Raw genomic sequence first — 20,012 nt, forward strand, 5'->3', positions numbered from 1 at the left:
CAGGAATGTGGCCTTTCACACTGCTGTTGTCACTGCTGAAATGCACCGCCCACCACCTCACTGTGCTCGCATCCACTGTTTGGACTCAATAAATGTTCAGCAAATGTCAATGAATGACAGTGGCTGCCATTTTTTTACGTGGAGGAATTCAATAGCACTTCCATGTCAGATGCCATTCTGCTACCATCAGTCACTTGGCAACAGAATAGAATGGAATGCTGGTGGGAAAGTTCCACCTCTACTGCCACACCAACATCTGCCTCTGATGTTGTGGGCCAACATAATAAGATAGGAATTACTTTTGGAGCATTCCTCGTACATTGAAAAAGAGACTGAAGTTTTTACCATTTTCCCTTGTACTATGTGCCATATGATCATGCCAGCATTTGTTGTTTATTTATCAAGACTCATGAGGTATTTATTTGTGGCAAAGCTGAATCTTCACTGAGAGGATTTAAGAATTTGGAAAACGTTTTTCCATTTCAGACTATTTTCAGTACAATTCAAATTTTGATTCCTTGGCAGGCAACACTGTATGTGACTTGCCTGGCTCTTGGCAATTTAATTTATTTCACTGACCATATTCAAGGTTCATTCATACTTAGAAGTTCAGAAAATGGCTTAGTTCCCCTTTCTTAGAGAACAAATCAAAACAAAACAAAAAACTCCGCTTTAGTTTATATTGAATTTGCATGAGTCGGGGTAAACACAAGATACAAGAGCATATGCTGTGTGACACGCGGTAGAATATGTCTATTGAACATACTCAATATGTTCAATTCATTGACGTTTTGGCATGAAAGCCAAATGCATAGTGAGAGGATCAATTGTCTCCCTATGTTCAGGAATTCGATGTTTATATCTGTGTGAAAAATCTCTGGAAAGCTTTATGAACTTGATAAGCCTGTAATGGTAGGGTTAAGTGGGGTGAAAGCTTTAACTTAATTTTACTACCATGCACTAGGTATCCATCACAAACCCATCTTCCTTCAATGAAGGGAAAAACAGCATCTAAGCACCCATACTGCCCACCTAGTTCTACATACTACACTCAGGGTCTTTGGCTGAGGGTATGCTATAGGAATTTCAGGACTAGGTCACTGATGATTTTGAAATAATACATATCACGAGAAGTATTATTACTTGTATTGAGGAACAGGCTACTGAACCCAGCACTGGAGTCCCTGAGATACAGAACCGCTTAGTCGAGTCACCACACTTCCTGAAGTTATACAGAGCAAAAGCACTGGTAATTATTTGTGTTCAGAAGGCAGTCAGTTACCCAGGAATGAGTGATACTAAAAGAGCTACTAATTCAGGAAGTCTTTTTCACTCAGAAGAGATTCTGAAGCAGTTGTTATAAATTGCAGAGACCAGAATAGCACTGTCAGGAAGGCATTGCTGGAGGATTATATGCTATCCGGAAGAAGGGATGCTCTTTGACTCTTTCCCTTTACAAACAGTGAATCATGGTGACCCTTTGTAGGGAGAAAGATGCTTCATGGAATGCTTTGCTGTTAACTTGGGAAAGAAGAAATTTCAAATAATGAAATATAACAATAAAAGCAGCTACTAATCCTTGGATAAATTGTTAAATGACCTGCAGAAATAGATCTTCCTTTTTTTTTTTTTGCTCAACAAGTAATAACCTCAGAATGGTTTCAGACCTTTCTTGCTCTTGAAATATTTCTATATTTGCTTGGAAAATAGTTCTGGCATGGTGTGAGCAATGTGTAACTGCTGTTAAATGTGTTGTTCAGGGTCCTTGGGAGAGCTGTATGATGAGGTAGGAAGAGTGTTTGGGTGCAGTGTAAAAGATGTCAGTTCACGCCAAGGCTACTCACAAAGATATTTGAAGTAACTCTTCGGCCCTGGGAACATATGCAGTATAGGAGCTTATGGCACATATGCAGTATAGGAGCTTATGGCTTAAAGTCACAGAAGTCCACTGCTAATATTGTCCTACTAACTTGAATTTTAAGATGTATTTACTTGGAGGTTAAAACATCTCTTTTTTTTCATTGTCCTTCCTTTTCTAGGAGATGTTTCTTCTTTTTATTTATTTCTGATGAGTTTCAGTTCTCTTTCTAATTTTTGCTTGTTTTATCTTTCCAGTTTCCTGATTGTTTTTTTTTTTTTTCTTTTTTCTGCCCACTGGTTTTGTTGCTTGCTTTTAGCACACATCTACTGCAATGAAACTAGTAGAAAAACACAAATGTTTATACTCAAACTTCATTGCTGGAGCCATTTGCCTGAATAATGTCTGTGCCTGGAATAGTAATATTTTTAGGGCTGGACAGAGGGTGACTAAAATTTTGGCTCTGACATAGATATTTGGAAAACTCCAGGATCAAATAGGTAATTTATGTTAACAAAGAAGAAACTTAATCTATTTGAAAATAGAATCATAGAATCATGAAATCATAGAATGGTTTGGGTTGGAAGGGACATTTAAGGTCACCTAGTTCCAACCCCCCTGCTATAGGCAGGGACACTTCCCTCTAAATCAGGTTGGTTAAAGCCCTGTCCAGCCTGGCTTTGAATGCTTCCAGGGAGGGGACATTGACAGCCTTGCTGGGCAACCTGTTCCATTGTCTTACCATCCTCTCAGTAAATAATTTCTTTCTAATATCTAGTCTAAATCTACCCTCTTCCAGCTTAACTCCTTTTCCTCTGGTCCTGTCACTACATGCCCTTACAGAAAGTCCCTCCCCAGCTTTCCTGTAGGCCCCCCTAACCCTAATCCTGTAGCTGTAAGGCCTCCTCGGAGCCTTCTCTTCTCCAGGCTCAAGAACACATCTCTCTCAGCTTGTTCTCACAGGGGAGGTGCTCCAGCACCCTGATCATCTTCATGGCCCTCCTCTGGACCTGCTCCAACAGCTCAATGTCCTTTTTGTGTTGGGGGGCTACATAACTGGATGCAGCACTCCAGGTGAGGTCTCACAAGAGCAGAGTAGATGGGCAGAATCACCTCCCTCAACCTTCTGGTCATATTTCTCCTGATGCAACCCAGGATAAGGTTGGCCTTCTGGGCTGCAAGCATACATTGCTGGCTCATGTTGAATCTTTCATCAATCACCACTCCCAAATCCTTCTCCTCAGAGCTGCTCTCAAGCCACACTCTGCCCAGCCTGTATCAGTGCTTGAGACTGACCTGGATGTGGGACCTTGCAGCTTGCCTTGTTGAATTTCATGAACTTGGCATGGGCCCACCTCAAGCCTGTCCAGTTTCCTTTGGATGGCATCCTTTCCCTCTAGTGTGTCAACTGCACCACTCAGCTTGATGTCATCTGAAAACTTGCTAAGAGTGCACCCAATCCCACAGTCCAAGTTGAAAGCAAAGATGTTAAATAACACCAGTCCCAACTCTGATCTCTTAGGAATACAACTCGTCACCCATCTCCACTTGGACACTGAGCCATTGACAACTACTCTCTGAATGCGACCATCCAGCCAATTCCTTATCCAGAAAGTGGTCCATCCATCAAATCCATTTTTCTCCAGTTTGGCGAAAGAATGTCATATGGGACAATGTCAAATGCTTTACACAAATCCAGGTACAACTTAAATATCTTTCCTTTTATTATCTTGAATTGTTGTTTGGACAACAGTGACACTTGTAAAAATGTACTTTGTTAGTTCATTATGTGATGATTATTAACTCTAATAAGCAAATCTTATTTGCAGAGCATGTTTTCTGGCATGAGACTATAACTAAAATCCTGGTTGTTTGTGTGAATTTCTACAAAAATACCACTGATTCCAAAACATTTTTGTTTCTTAGAATTTTGCTTTAACAATATTTTGAGTAGAAGACAGAGAATATCAGTGAAAAGAAGCTTGAAAACAGAAAGAAAACTTGGAGCTCAGGTTTCCAAAGCAGTTGGAAGATTTTTTTTCTCCAAGGAGGCAGAGAATACCACCTCAGTATTCCACAGCCTTTCTCATTTACTGTGCAGCAGCATGGGAGGATTCTGTGTTTCCTGTACACAATCTGATGTTCTCTGTAAAGTTACCTCTGCTGTTTCATTTTTAGTAATGTTGTCATAATGCAGTATTGCTTCATAAGCTCAGATCACGAGAGGGAAAAGATTTTATATTTAGCCCTGAAGGCTAAATGCTTTAGGATCTGGCTAATCTGCAGAATGACAAATAGAAAACTACAAATCCTTATTCAAAACATACTGGGGGATTTGGATAGTTGAACACAAGAAAGTGAGGACGTAGAGTAGTGTTTGCATGCAAAGGACATCCTAGTCCCTGGCTAGGTCCAGACTGAGACTCTCACTGAGTCTTGACACTCTGCGTGGGCTGTGGGAGCAGGGTGAGGCTTTCCTTGGCCTTTGGGTAGGAGCTGGCTTCTAACTGTATTAGGAATGAGGAGCTGGCTGACACTGCAGAGGAAAAAAGGCTGCTGCTCTTTCTACTCTCTTTTTTTTTTCCAATTTTTTTTCTCTCCGGTGTTATAAAAGCTTTCCTGAAACCACTGTTTTTAGAATGAGAGAACTGAATGATTCCCACTCTCAAGTAAGAACCAGTCTAGTGTTTAGGACAGAGTGAGATCTGTCTTGGAAATTAAGAAGGAACTTCTATTTTGGAAACTTGATGGTCTTGATCTAATCCTCTTCTCTCCAACTTTCACTAGCAAAAGGACACAAGTGCGCATTACGATATTTTTCACACTATCTGTAGAAGGGTCATTGCTTATTTTGGCTTCCGTCTCACATGCCTAACCTTCCTATGATGTGCTTTTATTAGGATGTTTTCATCCATCTCTAGTGACTCCTTGCATATTGCAAGTCACCTCGTTACATCATGTCCTTCCCTAGTTAAATGCTACCATAGACCGACAGGCAAATGCAACCTTTTCTGATAGTGAAAAATCCCATATCTGTGAGATTTCTAGTCTCTTCTGCTCTGGAAAGCAAATGTAGCACCAAACTCTCCTTTCTGTTGGTACAGATCACTTGTGTTAGATGAGCACTACGAAATGAAGAGGAGAAAAGGGCTGTGATCAGCAGCATAAAGTCCAGCTGGAAGTGAGCCAGTCAATAGTGAAATAGCCCTGGAGCTGATACAGGGGCCAATACCACTTAACATCTTCATTAATGGCTTGGACAATGACACAGAGTGCATCCTCAGCATGTTTGCAAGCAATAAAAAGCCCTGAGAAATGGCTGATACAGCAGGTGGAAGTGCTGCCATTCAGAGAGCCTAGATAAGCTGGAGATGTGGACTGAGAAGGGTCTTGTGATGTTCAGCAAAGTGAAATGCAAAATCCTGCCCCTGGGTAGGAATGGCATCCTGCATGCAATACATGCTGGATGGGATCAGCTGTGTGGAAAGCAGCTTGTCAGAAAGGAACATGGTGTCCTGATAGACAACTAGCTGAACAAGGGCCAGCAATATGCCATTCTGGCAAAGACAGGCAACAACAACCTGGGCTGTGTTAGGAAGTGTAGCCTGCGGGTTGAGGGAGGTGGGGCATCCACAGCTGGAGTACACAGCTCAGTACTGGGGCCCTGACCACCACAGAGACACGGACAAACTAGATCAAGTCCAGTGAAGGGTAATAGGATGATTAATGGACTGAAGCATCTGATATCAGAGGACAATCTGAGAGTGACTTTTTAGCTTTGAGAAGAGAAGGCAGCTCAGAGGAATCTTATGTAAACGCCTGGCAGGCGGAGGAAAGAAAACGGAGCCAGACTCAGTGATATCCATGGCAGGAAAAGACTCAGGGAGCACAAATTTAAATACAGGAAACTCTATTTAAACAAGAAGAAACTTTTACTCTGAGGGTGGTCAAACACTTGAAAAGGTTGCCCAGAGAGATTGTGCAGTCACATCATTGGAGATAATCAAAACCTAACTCTGTGGTCCAGAGCAATCTACTGTAAATAACACTGCTGTGAGCAGGGGCATTGAAGTAGGGATCATCCAACAGTGTCTTTGAGACCAGCCATTCTGTGTTGCCTGAAGAAGGGGAAAACGTGAGCTCCCTCAAACCCTCAGGTGCCAGTTATGGAGGCATGCAGCATGGTACTGTAGTGAAGGTTTGCTTGTACTTACATCTGTGAACACAGTGGTTGGGTATAGGAGCCAGACTGCTCCTCACAGGAGTAAGTTCTTTTATTTTGGGTTGATCTATGGATATCTTCTGAAAATTTTTACCTGTGGAAGAAAAATATTATTATTATTATGTGAATTATTATTATTATTATTATGTATTACTATTATTATGTGAAAATAATTGTAAGCAAAAAACACTGCAGATCTCTAGTTTCTGGAAAAAATATGTAATTCTCAAAAATATGTAATAAGAAGAAATCACCAACAGAAAATAGCTCTTTACAGATTTAAATTATGACTGATTTTTTTATAAGCTTTTCCCTCGCTCTTCTATAATACAGTAATTGCTATTCAAACAGCCACATTTCAGACCTACTTAAAGGTATTGGGAAAATAGATTAAGTGATTTTTTTACACAGGCAGATAGAGATTGAATAAGGGGGAGTGTTTTTAAACAAAAGGAGAGGAGATTTAGATTAGGTGTTAGGAGGAATTTTTTTACTCATACTGTGATGAGGCCCTGGCACAGGCTGCTCAGAGAAGCCGTGGGTTCCCCATCCCTGGAGGTGCTCAAGGACAGGCTGGATGGGGTCCTGGTCATCCTCAGGTGGAGGGTGGCAGCCCTGCCTGCAGCAGGGGGCTGGAACTAGAATAGCTTTGAAGTCCCTTCCAACCCAACCAGTTCTGTACAAATGGAGTTCAACTCCTGGTTGGAAAGTCAGGCTAGTGGTAGTCTACCAGTAGTAAAGATGAGCTTTGAGAGGGTTTTGCTGCAGGTGAAATATAGCAGAACTGACATAAATGGATACAGATTCTCATTAAACAATGCTTTATAGCAATTTGTTTTTATCAAGAAAAAATAGATGCTAGGAAATGAAAATGTCTAGTTGTGCTTTTTTTATTGGCTATGGCTACTAACTCCGGTGTAGTACTAAAAGAAAATACAATGTAGTAAGTGATACTATGCATTTCACTTCATAGATTCCACATCAAATATAATAAAAAAAAGAAGGAAATCAACCTCCAAGTCAACATTTTTCCCACATCCTCATCTTTTCCCTGTCTTGATCATGTTCTGTGATGTCTGAGTCTTTCAAAGTTTTACTTTTTGTTATTCCAAAATCTGAAGTGAGTTTTGTGAGGAGTGTCAAGCTGTCTCATGCTGTTTGCCCAGCATAGCATAGCAACACAGCTCGCTGCAGAACAAGCATATGCTCTGTTGGCATGCAGAGATAAGGGAAGACAGAAAGTGGATCTAGAACACCAGCTTAAGAAACAGCAAAGATGTAAATTGTCCTGATGACTTTGTAGCTAGCACTTGAATATATGTATGCACTACTGGGTTGTGCAAGATAAATCTATAGAAAAACAGCTACAGAACATTTTCCTAGAGGTACACTGAAGTAACTGTGAAGACCACTGTGATACTAGCTAAATGGTTTCTGAGTGAAAAGAACCATTGCAGTGTTTACCAGTCAAAACTGCCATATAACAGAGCAGTCTTCAGATGGGAGTAGGTCAAGATTCTGGTCCAAAATGGCAGCTGATAGACACTGGATCACTCCATTGGCTCCCATGTGTAAAGCTAATGTATGCTGGGCTAATGCATGAAGAAAGCAAGTGTTACAGATGACCTGTGTCTAACACACACAATCTTTGTTCTCCTTTTCTCATGTCTTTAGTTCTTTAATTACACTTTAATACCTCTCCAAGATAATTGCTGTGTGTGTAAAAATTAGTAAATGTCTTTTATACAAATTGAGTCCTCTGTGCACAAATAAATAAATATATAGATAGCAGAAACTGAAGTCAGCTGCTCCCATTGGCAATTCAAGTTATATTGGTTTTATTGTGATGCTTACTCTGAGAAATAATAGCTTTTTATATATGTACCATAACAGCCTTGATAAGGGGTAAATTGTTTTTTTCCTGTAAAGGAACATGTTTATTTCATAAACAGGGATATCTGGCAGCAAAACAAAAGTACAAAGCATAATTATGTTTGCAAGATTGATATAGAAATTTGGAAAAGAAACCCTGTCTACAAGTTCTGGCATCAAGAGGAACTATTCTTCTGCTCTTCCTTCCTATATGCTCTACATGATATCTGAGAACAAAAGCTTTTCCTTCTTTAGACATTGTCTTTGCCACTGTAAGTGCATATTTATGATGGCATTTGAAACGGAAAAGAGGTTATTTCTTGATTACAAAATGCAAAATTCTTCACAGATTGTTCTTTAATTTTCCTTTTTGTTTGGATAAATGAACCAGATTATCCTGTTTTTTTTTTTGTTTTTTGTTTTTTTTTTAAGATACCTTCTTTTGCCCCTGTCGCTTAGAATATCTTCATTTATAGAATTTTTCCAACAAAAAGTAGGTGCTAGTGCATTTTGCAAAAAGAGATAATTGCAATCCTCGTAAGTACAAAATGCTTCAGGTAGTGGATGCCAGCTCAGCCATCTGACCTTACAATGTCCTCTTCCAATACTGGCAGTAGTTTTTGGTACAATTCGTCTTTGTTCTCCTCAGCAGGTAGTAAGACAAACCATGATAGGTAAGTCTCACTCTTACCCATAACAGCCTCTCCTCTGAATAAGAGTCAGGTCTCAGCTACTCAGCTAGTAAATTGACTCATCTTTTCTTTCCAGCAGCACAGAAAACAGAACAAAAAGCCTCTAGAAATTCCCATCTGTGTCAAGTGCCTTAGTAGCAATACGCACAAGAAAGAGCTCTGACATTATGGCATGGTCATGCAAGACAGTTAACACTGTGTGTCAGCTGAAAAAATAATTTTTAAATTGAGTTCCCTTAGATTATTGATGCCCATGATCCTGTTCTGGATATTCCATGATTAGAAGATTATGTGGAGCCACCACAGTCTTGAGAAACAGAGTATCAAGAATTCAGTGTCCATCAAAGACCAGATGTTGTTTTTCCCTTAGCTAGGCCTCCTGCAGTAAAAAAAGCAATGAGGAAATGTCTTTCCGGGAGAGCTGCCTGCACAGCACTGCAGGCTGGGTGGGAGCCAGGCTTACTCTATTCCTGATCTCTGCAATTCATGCAGGCACAGCACTTATGGGTACGCTGGAGACCTGGAGGCCCTGAAGCTCTCATAAAGGCCTTTATAGCTCTAATTCACAGCAAGGGAGGTAGTTTTAATTACAGGGGCAGATAGATTTACACCACACAGTGAGCATGAAAAAGGGTAAACTGTTCTTTTTATTATGAAAAAAACTTAGCCAATATCTGAGCAGTGCAATACATACCTGCCAAACGTTCTCTGCCTCCTTACATGCTCTTGTTGCACTTGTTTCAATGGAAGTCCTTCATGCTGCCTGTAGGAGTCTTTTCATTGTTGGAAAGTTTTGTTAAAGAGAGCAGGTTACACAAAGTACTGAGGTTGCAGCAGTCTCAGGATTTTTTCTTTAGAGGCAGATAATAAACTGCCAGAGGTCTGTTCTTTCTTTGGACATAGAAAAACAACTCCCTTTGTAATAATTAAAAGGCAATTGATAAGTTTTTGCTCTCTTTCATGCATACAGACTGCTCTTCCTCTACTGAATTGTAGTGCAAAGCATGAAGCCCTAAGTGTTTTCTCAGTCATTTGCCTGGCTGTGTTTTTTTTTTTTTTGCCTAGCATGTTCATAGAAAATCACCTGTCCTTCTGTTCACAACAAGCAAGGATTTAATCATATGATATTCTACAGTCATAGGAAAAATCTATAATTGTGTATTAAATACCATGGTAGGTATTTCCCCATAAAATATATTCATAGTCTAACTGATTTCATCAAGAAATGTTCCCCATAATCATCCTCAGGTTTAGTTTATCCACATCAAGCTCATTCCTCCTCCTGCTGAACACACAAATGTTTCATTATATTTAGGTTGTAAGGTACTCCTGCAGGTTTTCTTGTCTTCTACATGTGAGCTGAAGCTTGCAAACCTCAGCGTAGGATGAATTATGCTGGAACATTCCTTGACAGCTATGTGGAGGTTGGGGTTTGTATGGCTGAGTGAACAGCTGAAGAATGCACAGTAAAAAGTAGTTATGCCTATAAACCAGGTCTGTTTAGTTTTCTGGAACTTGGCCTGATGTTCAGGAAGTGGAACTTTTTGAATAGCTCCTTTTTATGCTGGAAAACTATTTCCAGTCTTGATTTGCACAATGTAAAATGACCTGAAGTTCTGAAATTGCCTTATCTTCTCTTACTATTAGAAAACTGAATCCAGATTTGCAATTCTAACAATCTCTTCACTTACAAGTTAGCACAGTTTGCCGTGCCATGCAGAGCTTGATGATTACCTGACTTAACTGTGGCTTCCTCTCAGAATGGGTTTCAGTTCTGTTCTCAGCATGTTTGCTAAGAGGAGGTTAGATTAATTTGTTGTGTAATGTTTACTCCTTGTAATGATGTACTGGTAAGTTTGGCAGCTGCTCTTATTTGCTTCATTTTCAGCTGGATATTACAGTGGTTGGAAGGCATGTTAGATGTGTTTAATTTTGGCGTGTGACTAATCTCAAAAGAAATGAAGTTCAAGAAACTGATATGTTGAAGTGGACTCCAGTGCATATAGGCCATACAGCAAGATTCATTCAAACGTGGATAAGAGTCTAAGTACTAAATCCCAGACCACAGTTTCGAGCTTCCTTCAGAATTCTGATACTCTGCTTCAATATTGCTATATTATCATTTCCAAACCACAGTATAAAAAGCATTTACTCTCCCTGTAAATTTAGCAACCTGAATTCATCCATGAATCAGCTAAGCACAGCAGATTGAACCAATGGGCTCTCAGGGCTGGGGAGTGGAAAGGGGTGACACTGTGCCCAGGAGTTAGCACATGCCTGTAGGAGGAGATGGGTGCACTGCAAAGTCGCCCAGCATGGCACACATGGGCTTACCTGTTTGGATTGAGAAGCAGCTCCTGGCACAATTAGAGATTCGAATATAGCACAGCTCCCTTGCATATCCAGTTTCAGGGTTAAATGCGGACAAAAAGCAACGTGAGGGCCAGCATGTATTAACTTGCAATTCACAAAACATGTATGTGATCTGCAGGCAGTTAGCTTGCTCAGGTACCTTACGTGTTTCTTAACGACTTGTATTTTTGCTGTTAGGCATAATCAGATCTCTGATTCTCATAACTAGAACTCTGATATCTATTCAGATCTCTGATTTCCTACACCTAAGCTTCTTGCTTTTAGCTGTCAGCTGATATTCTGTACATACATTATCTGCAGTTGTGACTGCTTAAATCATGAACTATCCCAAGTTAGAAGGAACCCAGAAGGATCACTGAATCCATTTCCTGCATGTACAAGGAAAAGAAACTGAAAAATATATTAAGTAGAATTGTCACGGGAGCGACTTACCTATTTTTTTCTATCTCAGCTTTCCATATCAGTAGTAGTTATGTGATAAAAGAGAGATAGAAGAAGGAAATTACCTGATGGAGAACTAGGAAGTGAGGGAAGGTGGGGAGGGCACAAAAGCACATGGTGAGATCTATCAGAGTTTAAGCCATTTATCTCTTTGTCTGAAGGAGTTCTTGTACAGGCTTTATAGGAGAGTATTTGGTTAGATTTTGTATTCCAAGGCTTATCCAGTGAAGCCTGGCAGCTGCTTCTGTGATCCAGCAAGTCGTGTTCACTCCTACTCTTTTGAGACTTGTGTGCAAATTGGTGGGTGCGGGTGGTGGAGGACATGCTTGATGTTGTGCTCTGGGCAGCAGTTAGGAAGGAATTGCTAGCAGTGATTGGGGGGAGGCTCTGGGTTCTGATGGACAGAAGTCCATGACATTCTGCTGGCTTCTTTTCTGGTATGAGGTACTTTGTGTCTGTGGTCCTTCTTTCAAAGTCAGTAGTGGTCGCAGGCTCATCTGGAATGTCTTTGCAGCTTGTATCCATAATGCAATCAAAAGTGGTGATGATGTCATCTACTTCGGAGGTCTCCTCTGTAGCATATCGGTCTCTGCTTCTGTCTTTCTGAATGGTTTTCTGGTTTTCTTTCTTCTTTTTGCAGAAGATGTGGTTCAGCATACTGAATCTTCCTTCTTTCTTAAGGATTTTATTGTTCTGAGAGGGAAACTGATGAACTAACTCAGATCTACTGAAAGTACAGATCAAAATGTGATACCATTACTCACCAAATAATTAATCAAATGCTGCCTTTGTTAGCCTATGAGATGGGGTACATACTGTTCAGATACATTTCTAGGGGTGGTTCAAGGAGGCAAAAAATGAAGATTACAAATTCGTAGTTAATAAAGACTGATAATGATAGTACATTACTTCACTCTGATGGGGTTTGTTGCCTTGCCCTTATCTTAAAGCAGGCTCAGCATGTATGTCAGGAATAAAAACAAACTTTTCTGGCTTCAGCATCTACCAGCTGCAAACTTATTATTCTTAATAGTGAAGGAAAATCCAATAATTAGAACACCCTGGGATCTTTAGAACCAAGTGGTCAGTGTATTATGTCATATTCAGAAAATATGATTTCCAGCAGCACAGTCATTGCTAACACTGTGAAAAAGACACTACTTCACATTTTTTTTTTTTCCTTTATTTTCATTTCTTTTCCTTGCCTTGCCTTGCTTATATTATCATTATTATTTTTTGAAGTTGCTAACCTATTTACGGAACAGGCCCAGCACAATTCCGGAAGACCTGTCAAGATAATTACCTACAATGGTTTTGCTGTAGTGATTTTTAGATGAGATGTTGACAAATAAACTTTGCAGGCCTACTCAGACAAGCAGAGCGCAGCACAGTAGGAGGAGAAGAAGGAGATGTAACATTATCCATGTCTCACCATTCCGTAACACAGGAAATAATACTGACAGCCGAGTGGAAAGAAGGGGCAAGCACAAAGAAATGTGATAATAAGTGACTTTGTAAGTATGTGCTCATTTGCCAACACTGAAGAACTGAAATGAATTAAATGACAGCAGTTGAAACCTGAGAAATATGAAGAGAGAGGGAAATATAAGCAATGGCAGAAGAATTATACTTCTTAATAGCAAAAAAAAAAAAAAAAAAAAAAAAAAGGAAACTGGTTAAGAGAGATAATTGAATAGACAACTAAGGAAGGCAGGCTAGGAAATTATTTGGAAGTCCTTATTCTGAGGATGAAAACATGAAATTTATTTCACTGTCTGTCTGGCAAAGCTTCTTTTTGTTCAATCCCTTTATCTGATTATATGAATACAGAGCGAATGTATATAGATCTCAAAAATGTAGAAAGCGTGTGTCTAAACTTTGAAACTATATAGATTTCATGCACAAAGGTGACCGAGAAACATCTATGCCCACATTTTCTTGGTTCAGAACCCTGTGCTGACTGGCAGACTAGCACTGTAACCGCAGAGATGAATCTTCAGAAGATGACTAATTTTAGTGTTGCTATTTTGGTGGAAAATTTGGGTTGTGAATTGCATGTGAATTGAACCATCACATAGGGCTCAAACCCTTCAGTTGCATACAGAAATAATACTTATAATTGCTAATACTTAAAGTACTAATAAACACTATTAATTTCTTTTCTAGTCAGTAACAACATGCGAGAAAGATGTGAGTTTCTGCTTTACCTGTTCTCCTGAGACAGCAGCTTAATGCATGCAGTGTGACCACAGTACATTGCATATGTCAGAGGAGTGTTTTCATTGATGTCTCGAGGGCTGCTATCTATTCCCAGCTCTAGAAGTGTCTGCACACAGTCAGCTTTCCCTGCTGCTGCAGCCCAGTGCAAAGGTGTCCTAGGGAAAAGTGAATATCATTAATACAGATTAATAAATACACTATTGAAGCTATTAGTGACACAGTGAGGTGTGTTTCTATACTATTCAAATGGATGCACAACAACCATTTTAAGCAGTTCACACTAATTAATCCCCCACTGATGTAGCTCCCAGTAAAAGGAGTAAAACCAGAGACCAGCATCTGTCTACATGTGTTTATTTAGCTGTAGTAAAGGTAGATATGAGGCTGGTGGTAGATATGAGCCTGGTGGATGCCTATATGTGGTATATAGTAGCATCAGTTTCATTTCTGGGATTGTAGAGTAGAAGGAGCACCTGAAGTTTTCAGAGCAGAATTTGAAATAACTCTTTGTGCTGTGCTCTGCATAAGGACAAGCCCTTCTCACTCTTACACTGAACACAGTTAACAGTGGCTGGCTTATGACTCTCCAGGAAGGTAATAGCAGAAGAAGCCTCCTTAGAACAATGAGAAGAACTGGACATCTACCAGGCTGTAATTACCCCTTTGACTATTTCTGTGCTCTCTGTTGGGCACAGACTGAATCAGATACAGTTGTCTTGAATTTGGTGGGAGAGTCAAACTGATTTTCTTGCTTGCAGAGGTTTGCACACCCTTGGAAACTTCTGTCCAGTTTCAGAATTGTAGTATTACACACTCGTAAAATTTCTAAAAGCTCCACAAGGAAACTACAATGTGAAAGAATAAAGATGACTTTTCTATGCCTGTTGCAGTCCCAGTGATTCCAGTTGAATGCAGTAGGAAACGTAATAGAATGGAAATATACTATGTATTTATAGTTAACAGCTTATCTTTTCCCCTCTCTAAGTGTGATACATTTTATGGAAGTAGCTAAGAACGCATAATAGGAGTTTTTTTTTAAAACTAAAACTCCTAGGTGTAGTTAAGCTCCTCCCTTCCTCTTTTCATAGAAACAGAACCTTCTCTCTTACATTTTTCTGATGCTTAGAAATGTCTACAGAACTGTGTTGATTTTATTTCTGTTCCATTTCATTGGACTTTTCCATAAAGAATGCCATTATTTTAAATACCTGAAGACCTATGCCAAGAAAACTTTGGCTTTTGCTCCACAGAGCAGGATAGTGAAATCAGAATGGTCAATTGAGTCTGTTTGCATTAATGAAATTGGAAGCAAAATTCTGAGGGAGGCCAAGATATTTTGATACAGGGATTTATGATATAAGGGATTATTCATGGTGAGGATTGAGTGAGAATGGAAGGGGAGGGATTTCCTGATGGTATCTTTTAAGAATACTCTGTTAGCATCTGAACTGTAACAAGGAAATATTGACATTTCTTGAATACAAATAGCAGCAGATCACAGCTCCAAGCAGAAGGATCGCATTCCATTGTTTTGAGAAGAATGTCCATTTTGACTGAAGTTAAGTCAAGTGGTGACAAAGTCCTTTCATACATAATCTTATCATTTCCTACCAGAAACACAAAGTTAAAAAACATTCACAGTAGCCAGTTGTTATATTCAATGTGATAGATGTGAGTCGGACTGCTTTGCAGGGCTTCTGAGCAAACACACAATCTCTGTAAGTGCAGTTCATTAACTAGGCCATGGCCTGTGAAACAGGAAACATGATTATAGAATAAACAGACCTAGTCTCAGGTTAATAGAAAGGAAGCAGCAATTTCAGTTTCAAGGTTTCCATGGTTACCTGTCATCTACATCAAGGGCCTGCAGGTTGCACTCTGGGACTTTAGCCAGCTGGCTGATAATATCACTGTAGCCTGCAGCAGCAGCAATGTGCATACAAGTTTTGCCGTTCTCGTCATCGTAATTTATTATTGATGGTCCTTGGTAGTGGTCCAAGATGATGGAACACAGAATCCTGTTGCCACTCTGGAAGGAAATTTAGAGGAGAAAAGCATTTTACAATAGAGTTCACATCAGTCTGCATTTTCTCTGCTAGAGAAAAGTAAATAAAATGATAGTATTTTGTTTTATGCACACTAGCCTATTTGAATATGAAAACCAAAAGCTTCTAATCTCCTGCTGAGAACAGGATTTGCTTTATTAATTTCCTAGTTGCAAAAATAATAAATAATGTATCACTGCAAATATATCCAAAAGTTACAGAGTGTAAATTACTCAATGATTTTCTTTGAAATAGCTTGGGGTTTTAGCTGTTTTTCTAAGGCAAAGTGTGGAACAATATGAGCTGACATATTTCATAGAAATTCAGGATTGGAAGGGACCTCAAAAGGCGCACTCCTGTAAGCCTGTCCAAGTGTACCCAGACAAGCGATACCAAATATTTGCTCAAGTGGTTCTTGAAAAATTTCTTCGCAAATTTGCTTCAGTGCTTTAATATCGTAATAGAAAGTTTACATTGTTCTCTAACATGCAAATAAAACTGAGCATTTCATGTCCTATCTCTGCGGAAATAGATTTAAAAGATCATGATTTTTTAAAATAACAATATGGAAAAACTACTATAGAAAATTCTTCTTAGACCATGAAACTGGTGCCAACACCCCTTCCTTAAGCATACTGCATACATTAAAAGCAATTAGTTTTTGTCCCCATTCTTCTCAATGGAAGGCAGTTCAAATACTTCTTTGCTTTAATGATTAGAATCTCTGATTTCTATTCACACTCCTGGTTGATTTATATCTCTTTGTTTTTGTGCCAGTATTATTATTTAGATTAAATACTTATTTCCTCTAATTATTATTTATTCCTCAGATGTATTTACAATCAACTATTATATCTCTTCTCAGCTATTGTCTTGCTACTCTAGTAAACCAAACCCTTTCTAATTTTGCTTGCAAAATGTTCTATTTCTCTCTACTAACTCTGTCCTTTTATGTTTTAATTGTGTTTCCTTGGGGAATGATAATTAAAATTGTACCTAGTCATACACAGACATTGTTCTCACATCTTTGTACTAGCTCTAGCTCTTCCCTCTATCTGTGAGAAGTATCTCTTTTGATATGACACAGAACAATTGTTGTTTTATTCACAGCTGTGCCTCATTAGAAGATCCTAATTGTTTCATATGTCTACTTTTTTCTTTTCCACAGACAATTCCAAATGTAGATTTTCTAGTTTCCATTAAGAAGTTTTGTTATTATTACCAAAGTACAAGACTTAAATGGTCTCTGTATTCAATTTTATCCTATGTGCATTATTTAAGATTTCAAAATGATGTGGCTTTCCTTTTATGATATCTCCATTCTCTCCTGTAAATGTCTTCTGTTTTTTTCTTATTGTCAGATTTCACTAGAAAGGCTCTGTATTTTATGCCAAGTTATCAAAACAGTATTAAGCAAGACAGATTTCAAGGATTATCCATGCCAATATTTTTTTTTTCAGCCTCTCTTCAACATTAATTATTAATTACTCTTTATTTCTTGATCTTGAAGATATTTCTTTGCTTCTCAGTACCTTTTCCTCTTATTTTCAAAAACGTCTGCTTGCTCCAAATATATCGTTGAAATATAGTTAGTCATCCATTATATCTGAAGCCTCTAATGCACATTTTTTTTCTCCTCTTATATGATGCAGATTCCTGATAAAGTTGTCAGTATTTGTAGAAAAAATTCAGGGTCATGGAATCTGTAAGCCCCAGAGCTTCTCTGTCCAGCTGAGAATGTTCTTGGTTTATCAAAATGTATCCCTTTAAAACCAAGAGTTTTGTTTTGTATACACTTTGCTTACTCACCTATTCAATGTAGAGTCTACTTATGGTCATGCCATCCAAGTTTATTTTCTATTATCAGGCACTTTATAATATCATTAACCATCTTAAAATTCGTATTAATTCTTAGTTGCCTGAATATTTGATGAAAAAGGAGTATTGGTTTTCATGTACAGTAACACCTGCATCTCTTCAATAATAACTGTCTTTATTTTGCAGTTCCTATGCTATCAGTTTTTTTTTCCATATTAAAATAATTCTTGGATACATTTATTTGGCACTTGCATCAGAGAAATCTCTATCATGTTCAGGACTAACTGAATTTATTAGTCTACTATATACTTACATAAATTCAAATTTTACATTCTGCACATCAGGTTGAGTCTCTTAATAGTCTTGTACAACTCAACATTTGAATAAAAAAAATTTCCACTCTTTTTACTGCCATTTTATCTATTCACAGACTATTTTTTCTCCAATCAATCTTCCGTTTTCTAGACTAAACCATTTTAGCTTCTCTTCATGGATCATGTTTTTCATACCACTTACATACTTGGTGCTTGCTTTTGGCCTCTTTCCAATATATCTACAGCCTACTTCAACCACAGCACTCCAAATTACATAATTATCCCATCGTGACTTTCATTCTGCCAAAAAAAAAGGAAATTGCCACTTCCTGTACCCCACATGTATTACACTTTCGTTAGTATGTCCCACAATTATGATTCTTTGTTTTATATCAACACTGTAATTTAAACCCCGCTCAATTTTTAATCCACTAGTTTGTTACTCTTCATTTTTTGCATCTTTTGCTTTTCACAAATCTGTGTGGAATGCTATTTCATTAGTTTCTGTTCATTCCTAAAATTTATTGAACCACTTTTAATTTTGCATTCTACCAAGCAAGTCCACTGTACTTGGTGCCTATTTGTTTTTACCTTTGGATTGTGTACAGGTTTTATATTTCATTACCTTACTAAATAAAAACAGTCTCATGAGAAGTCATTGTGGAAAAGGACTCAGAAGTACTGGATGACATGAAGTTGAGTATGAGCAAGCAATGTGCTTTTCCTACTAAAAAGGCTAATGGTGTTCTTGGCTGCACGTGGCACAGTATCAACAGCATGACAAGAGAGCAGATCCTCTCTACTCAGCACTCGTGAAGCCATTCATGGAGTAGTGTGTCCAAATCTGTGCCCGTCAGTAGAAGAGAGACAAGGACACATGGAAAGAATCTAGCAGAGGACAACCAAGGTTGTGGAGTACTGTTCCTGTGAGAAAAGGCTGACAGAACTGGGACTCTTCAGCCTGTAGAATAGGAGGATCAGGGAGGAATCTCACCAGTGTCTATAAATACCTGAAGGAAGGGTGCCAAGAGGATGAAACTGGGGCTCATTTCAGTGGTGCTTAGTTCCAGGACAAGAGGCAATGACAACAGACTGGAACACAAGAAATTCTGTTTGAACATCAGGAAGAACATCTGTACTGTGTGGGCAACTGAACACTGGCATAGGTTTCCCAGAGAAGTTGTGAAGATCTTCAAAAGCCAGTTGTACATCATCCTGGGAAGCCTGCTCTGGGTGGCTGTGCTTGTGCACAAATCCTTGCAACAGTAACCATTCTGGGGTTCTCTAAAAATTTTGTTGGGTTATCAATGAGCTGTCCCTCACCAAAGAGTATTTGATCTATCCTGGATGAGGTTGATATGAACTATATAATGTGTAAGATAAGCTTCCAAGATGACTTTGGTTATGTTATCCCTTCACATTTTCTCAGTGGGATACCTTATAGGGTGTTACCTTGATTCATTGACATTCAAACATACTCTAACAGCTTTTTATCTGAGAAAAGCTATTTATCTGAAAAAAACAATAATAGCTTTGAAGATGGCTAATAGCCTTCTGTACTGTTTTATGTAAGTAGCTCTAGAAGTAATGTCTCCTATTTATTTCCATAGAAACTACAACAGATACAAAGAGCACAATAACACTACTTGATAGAACAATTCTAAGCTTCAAAACACACATTTTCAACATTATCACCACCACTAGCTACACATTTATGCTTGTGATGAACAAGAGCTTGAATTCTGCAATTGTAAAAATCTGCACCAGGACAGGTGACCCACTATTTCACTGTGATGTAGGTGGCATCACTGCTAGTACAATGCTGCACACACAGTCAGCTGAAGAGATGAAAATCAGAAGGTGCTAAATATAGACTATATGATGTGTGTGGTAGCACAATCCAGCCAAGACTGGAAATATGATCCACAATCTTCACACTGGTATGGTGCCTGGCATTATTATCTTGCAAGAGAAAGGTCTTCTTCTCTGGCCCGACTCTGGAAGTTCAAGCTTTCAGCTAAGTCAGCATCATTATGTAGCAGTCAGAGGTGATGGTTTGTCCAGATTCCAGGGAATCCAAAGGATTAGTCCTTTCTTATCCCAAAAGACAGTGCACATTAATTTACCCTCTGAAGTTTGCATCTTGAACTTTTTCTT

The 20,012-nt window shown here is 38.9% G+C and overlaps 1 protein-coding gene and 1 long non-coding RNA gene across 4 annotated transcripts in view; one reads left to right on the top strand and one right to left on the bottom strand.

The window, feature by feature from the left end:
- The window catches only part of LOC146542145 (uncharacterized), a 38,995-nt gene extending 35,462 nt beyond the window's left edge, over positions 1-3,533 (top strand). The window contains exon 2 of the long non-coding RNA XR_014880600.1: positions 3,381-3,533. This is a non-coding gene — a long non-coding RNA (uncharacterized LOC146542145). The remainder of the gene's footprint in view (positions 1-3,380) is intronic.
- ANKRD55 (ankyrin repeat domain 55) overlaps positions 1-20,012 on the bottom strand; it is a 51,774-nt gene that overhangs the window by 3,851 nt on the left and 27,911 nt on the right. The window contains exons 7-11 of one of the 3 annotated variants that reach the window (XM_085213910.1): positions 15,523-15,707; positions 13,666-13,833; positions 11,524-12,185; positions 6,073-6,174; positions 3,548-5,976 (exon numbers count right to left, since the gene is read on the bottom strand). In XM_085213910.1, coding sequence (XP_085070036.1) covers positions 5,849-5,976; positions 6,073-6,174; positions 11,524-12,185; positions 13,666-13,833; positions 15,523-15,707 — 1,245 coding nt within the window. In that variant the 3' untranslated portion in view covers positions 3,548-5,848. Of the gene's footprint in view, positions 1-3,547; positions 5,977-6,072; positions 6,175-11,523; positions 12,186-13,665; positions 13,834-15,522; positions 15,708-20,012 lie in introns of those variants that run through there. The other 2 variants (XM_085213909.1, XM_010725432.3) reach the window with 2 other exon arrangements.

The sequence above is a fragment of the Meleagris gallopavo genome, chromosome Z, assembly GCF_905368555.1.
Source record: "Meleagris gallopavo chromosome Z, MGAL_WU_HG_1.1, whole genome shotgun sequence".
NCBI lineage: Eukaryota > Metazoa > Chordata > Aves > Galliformes > Phasianidae > Meleagris > Meleagris gallopavo.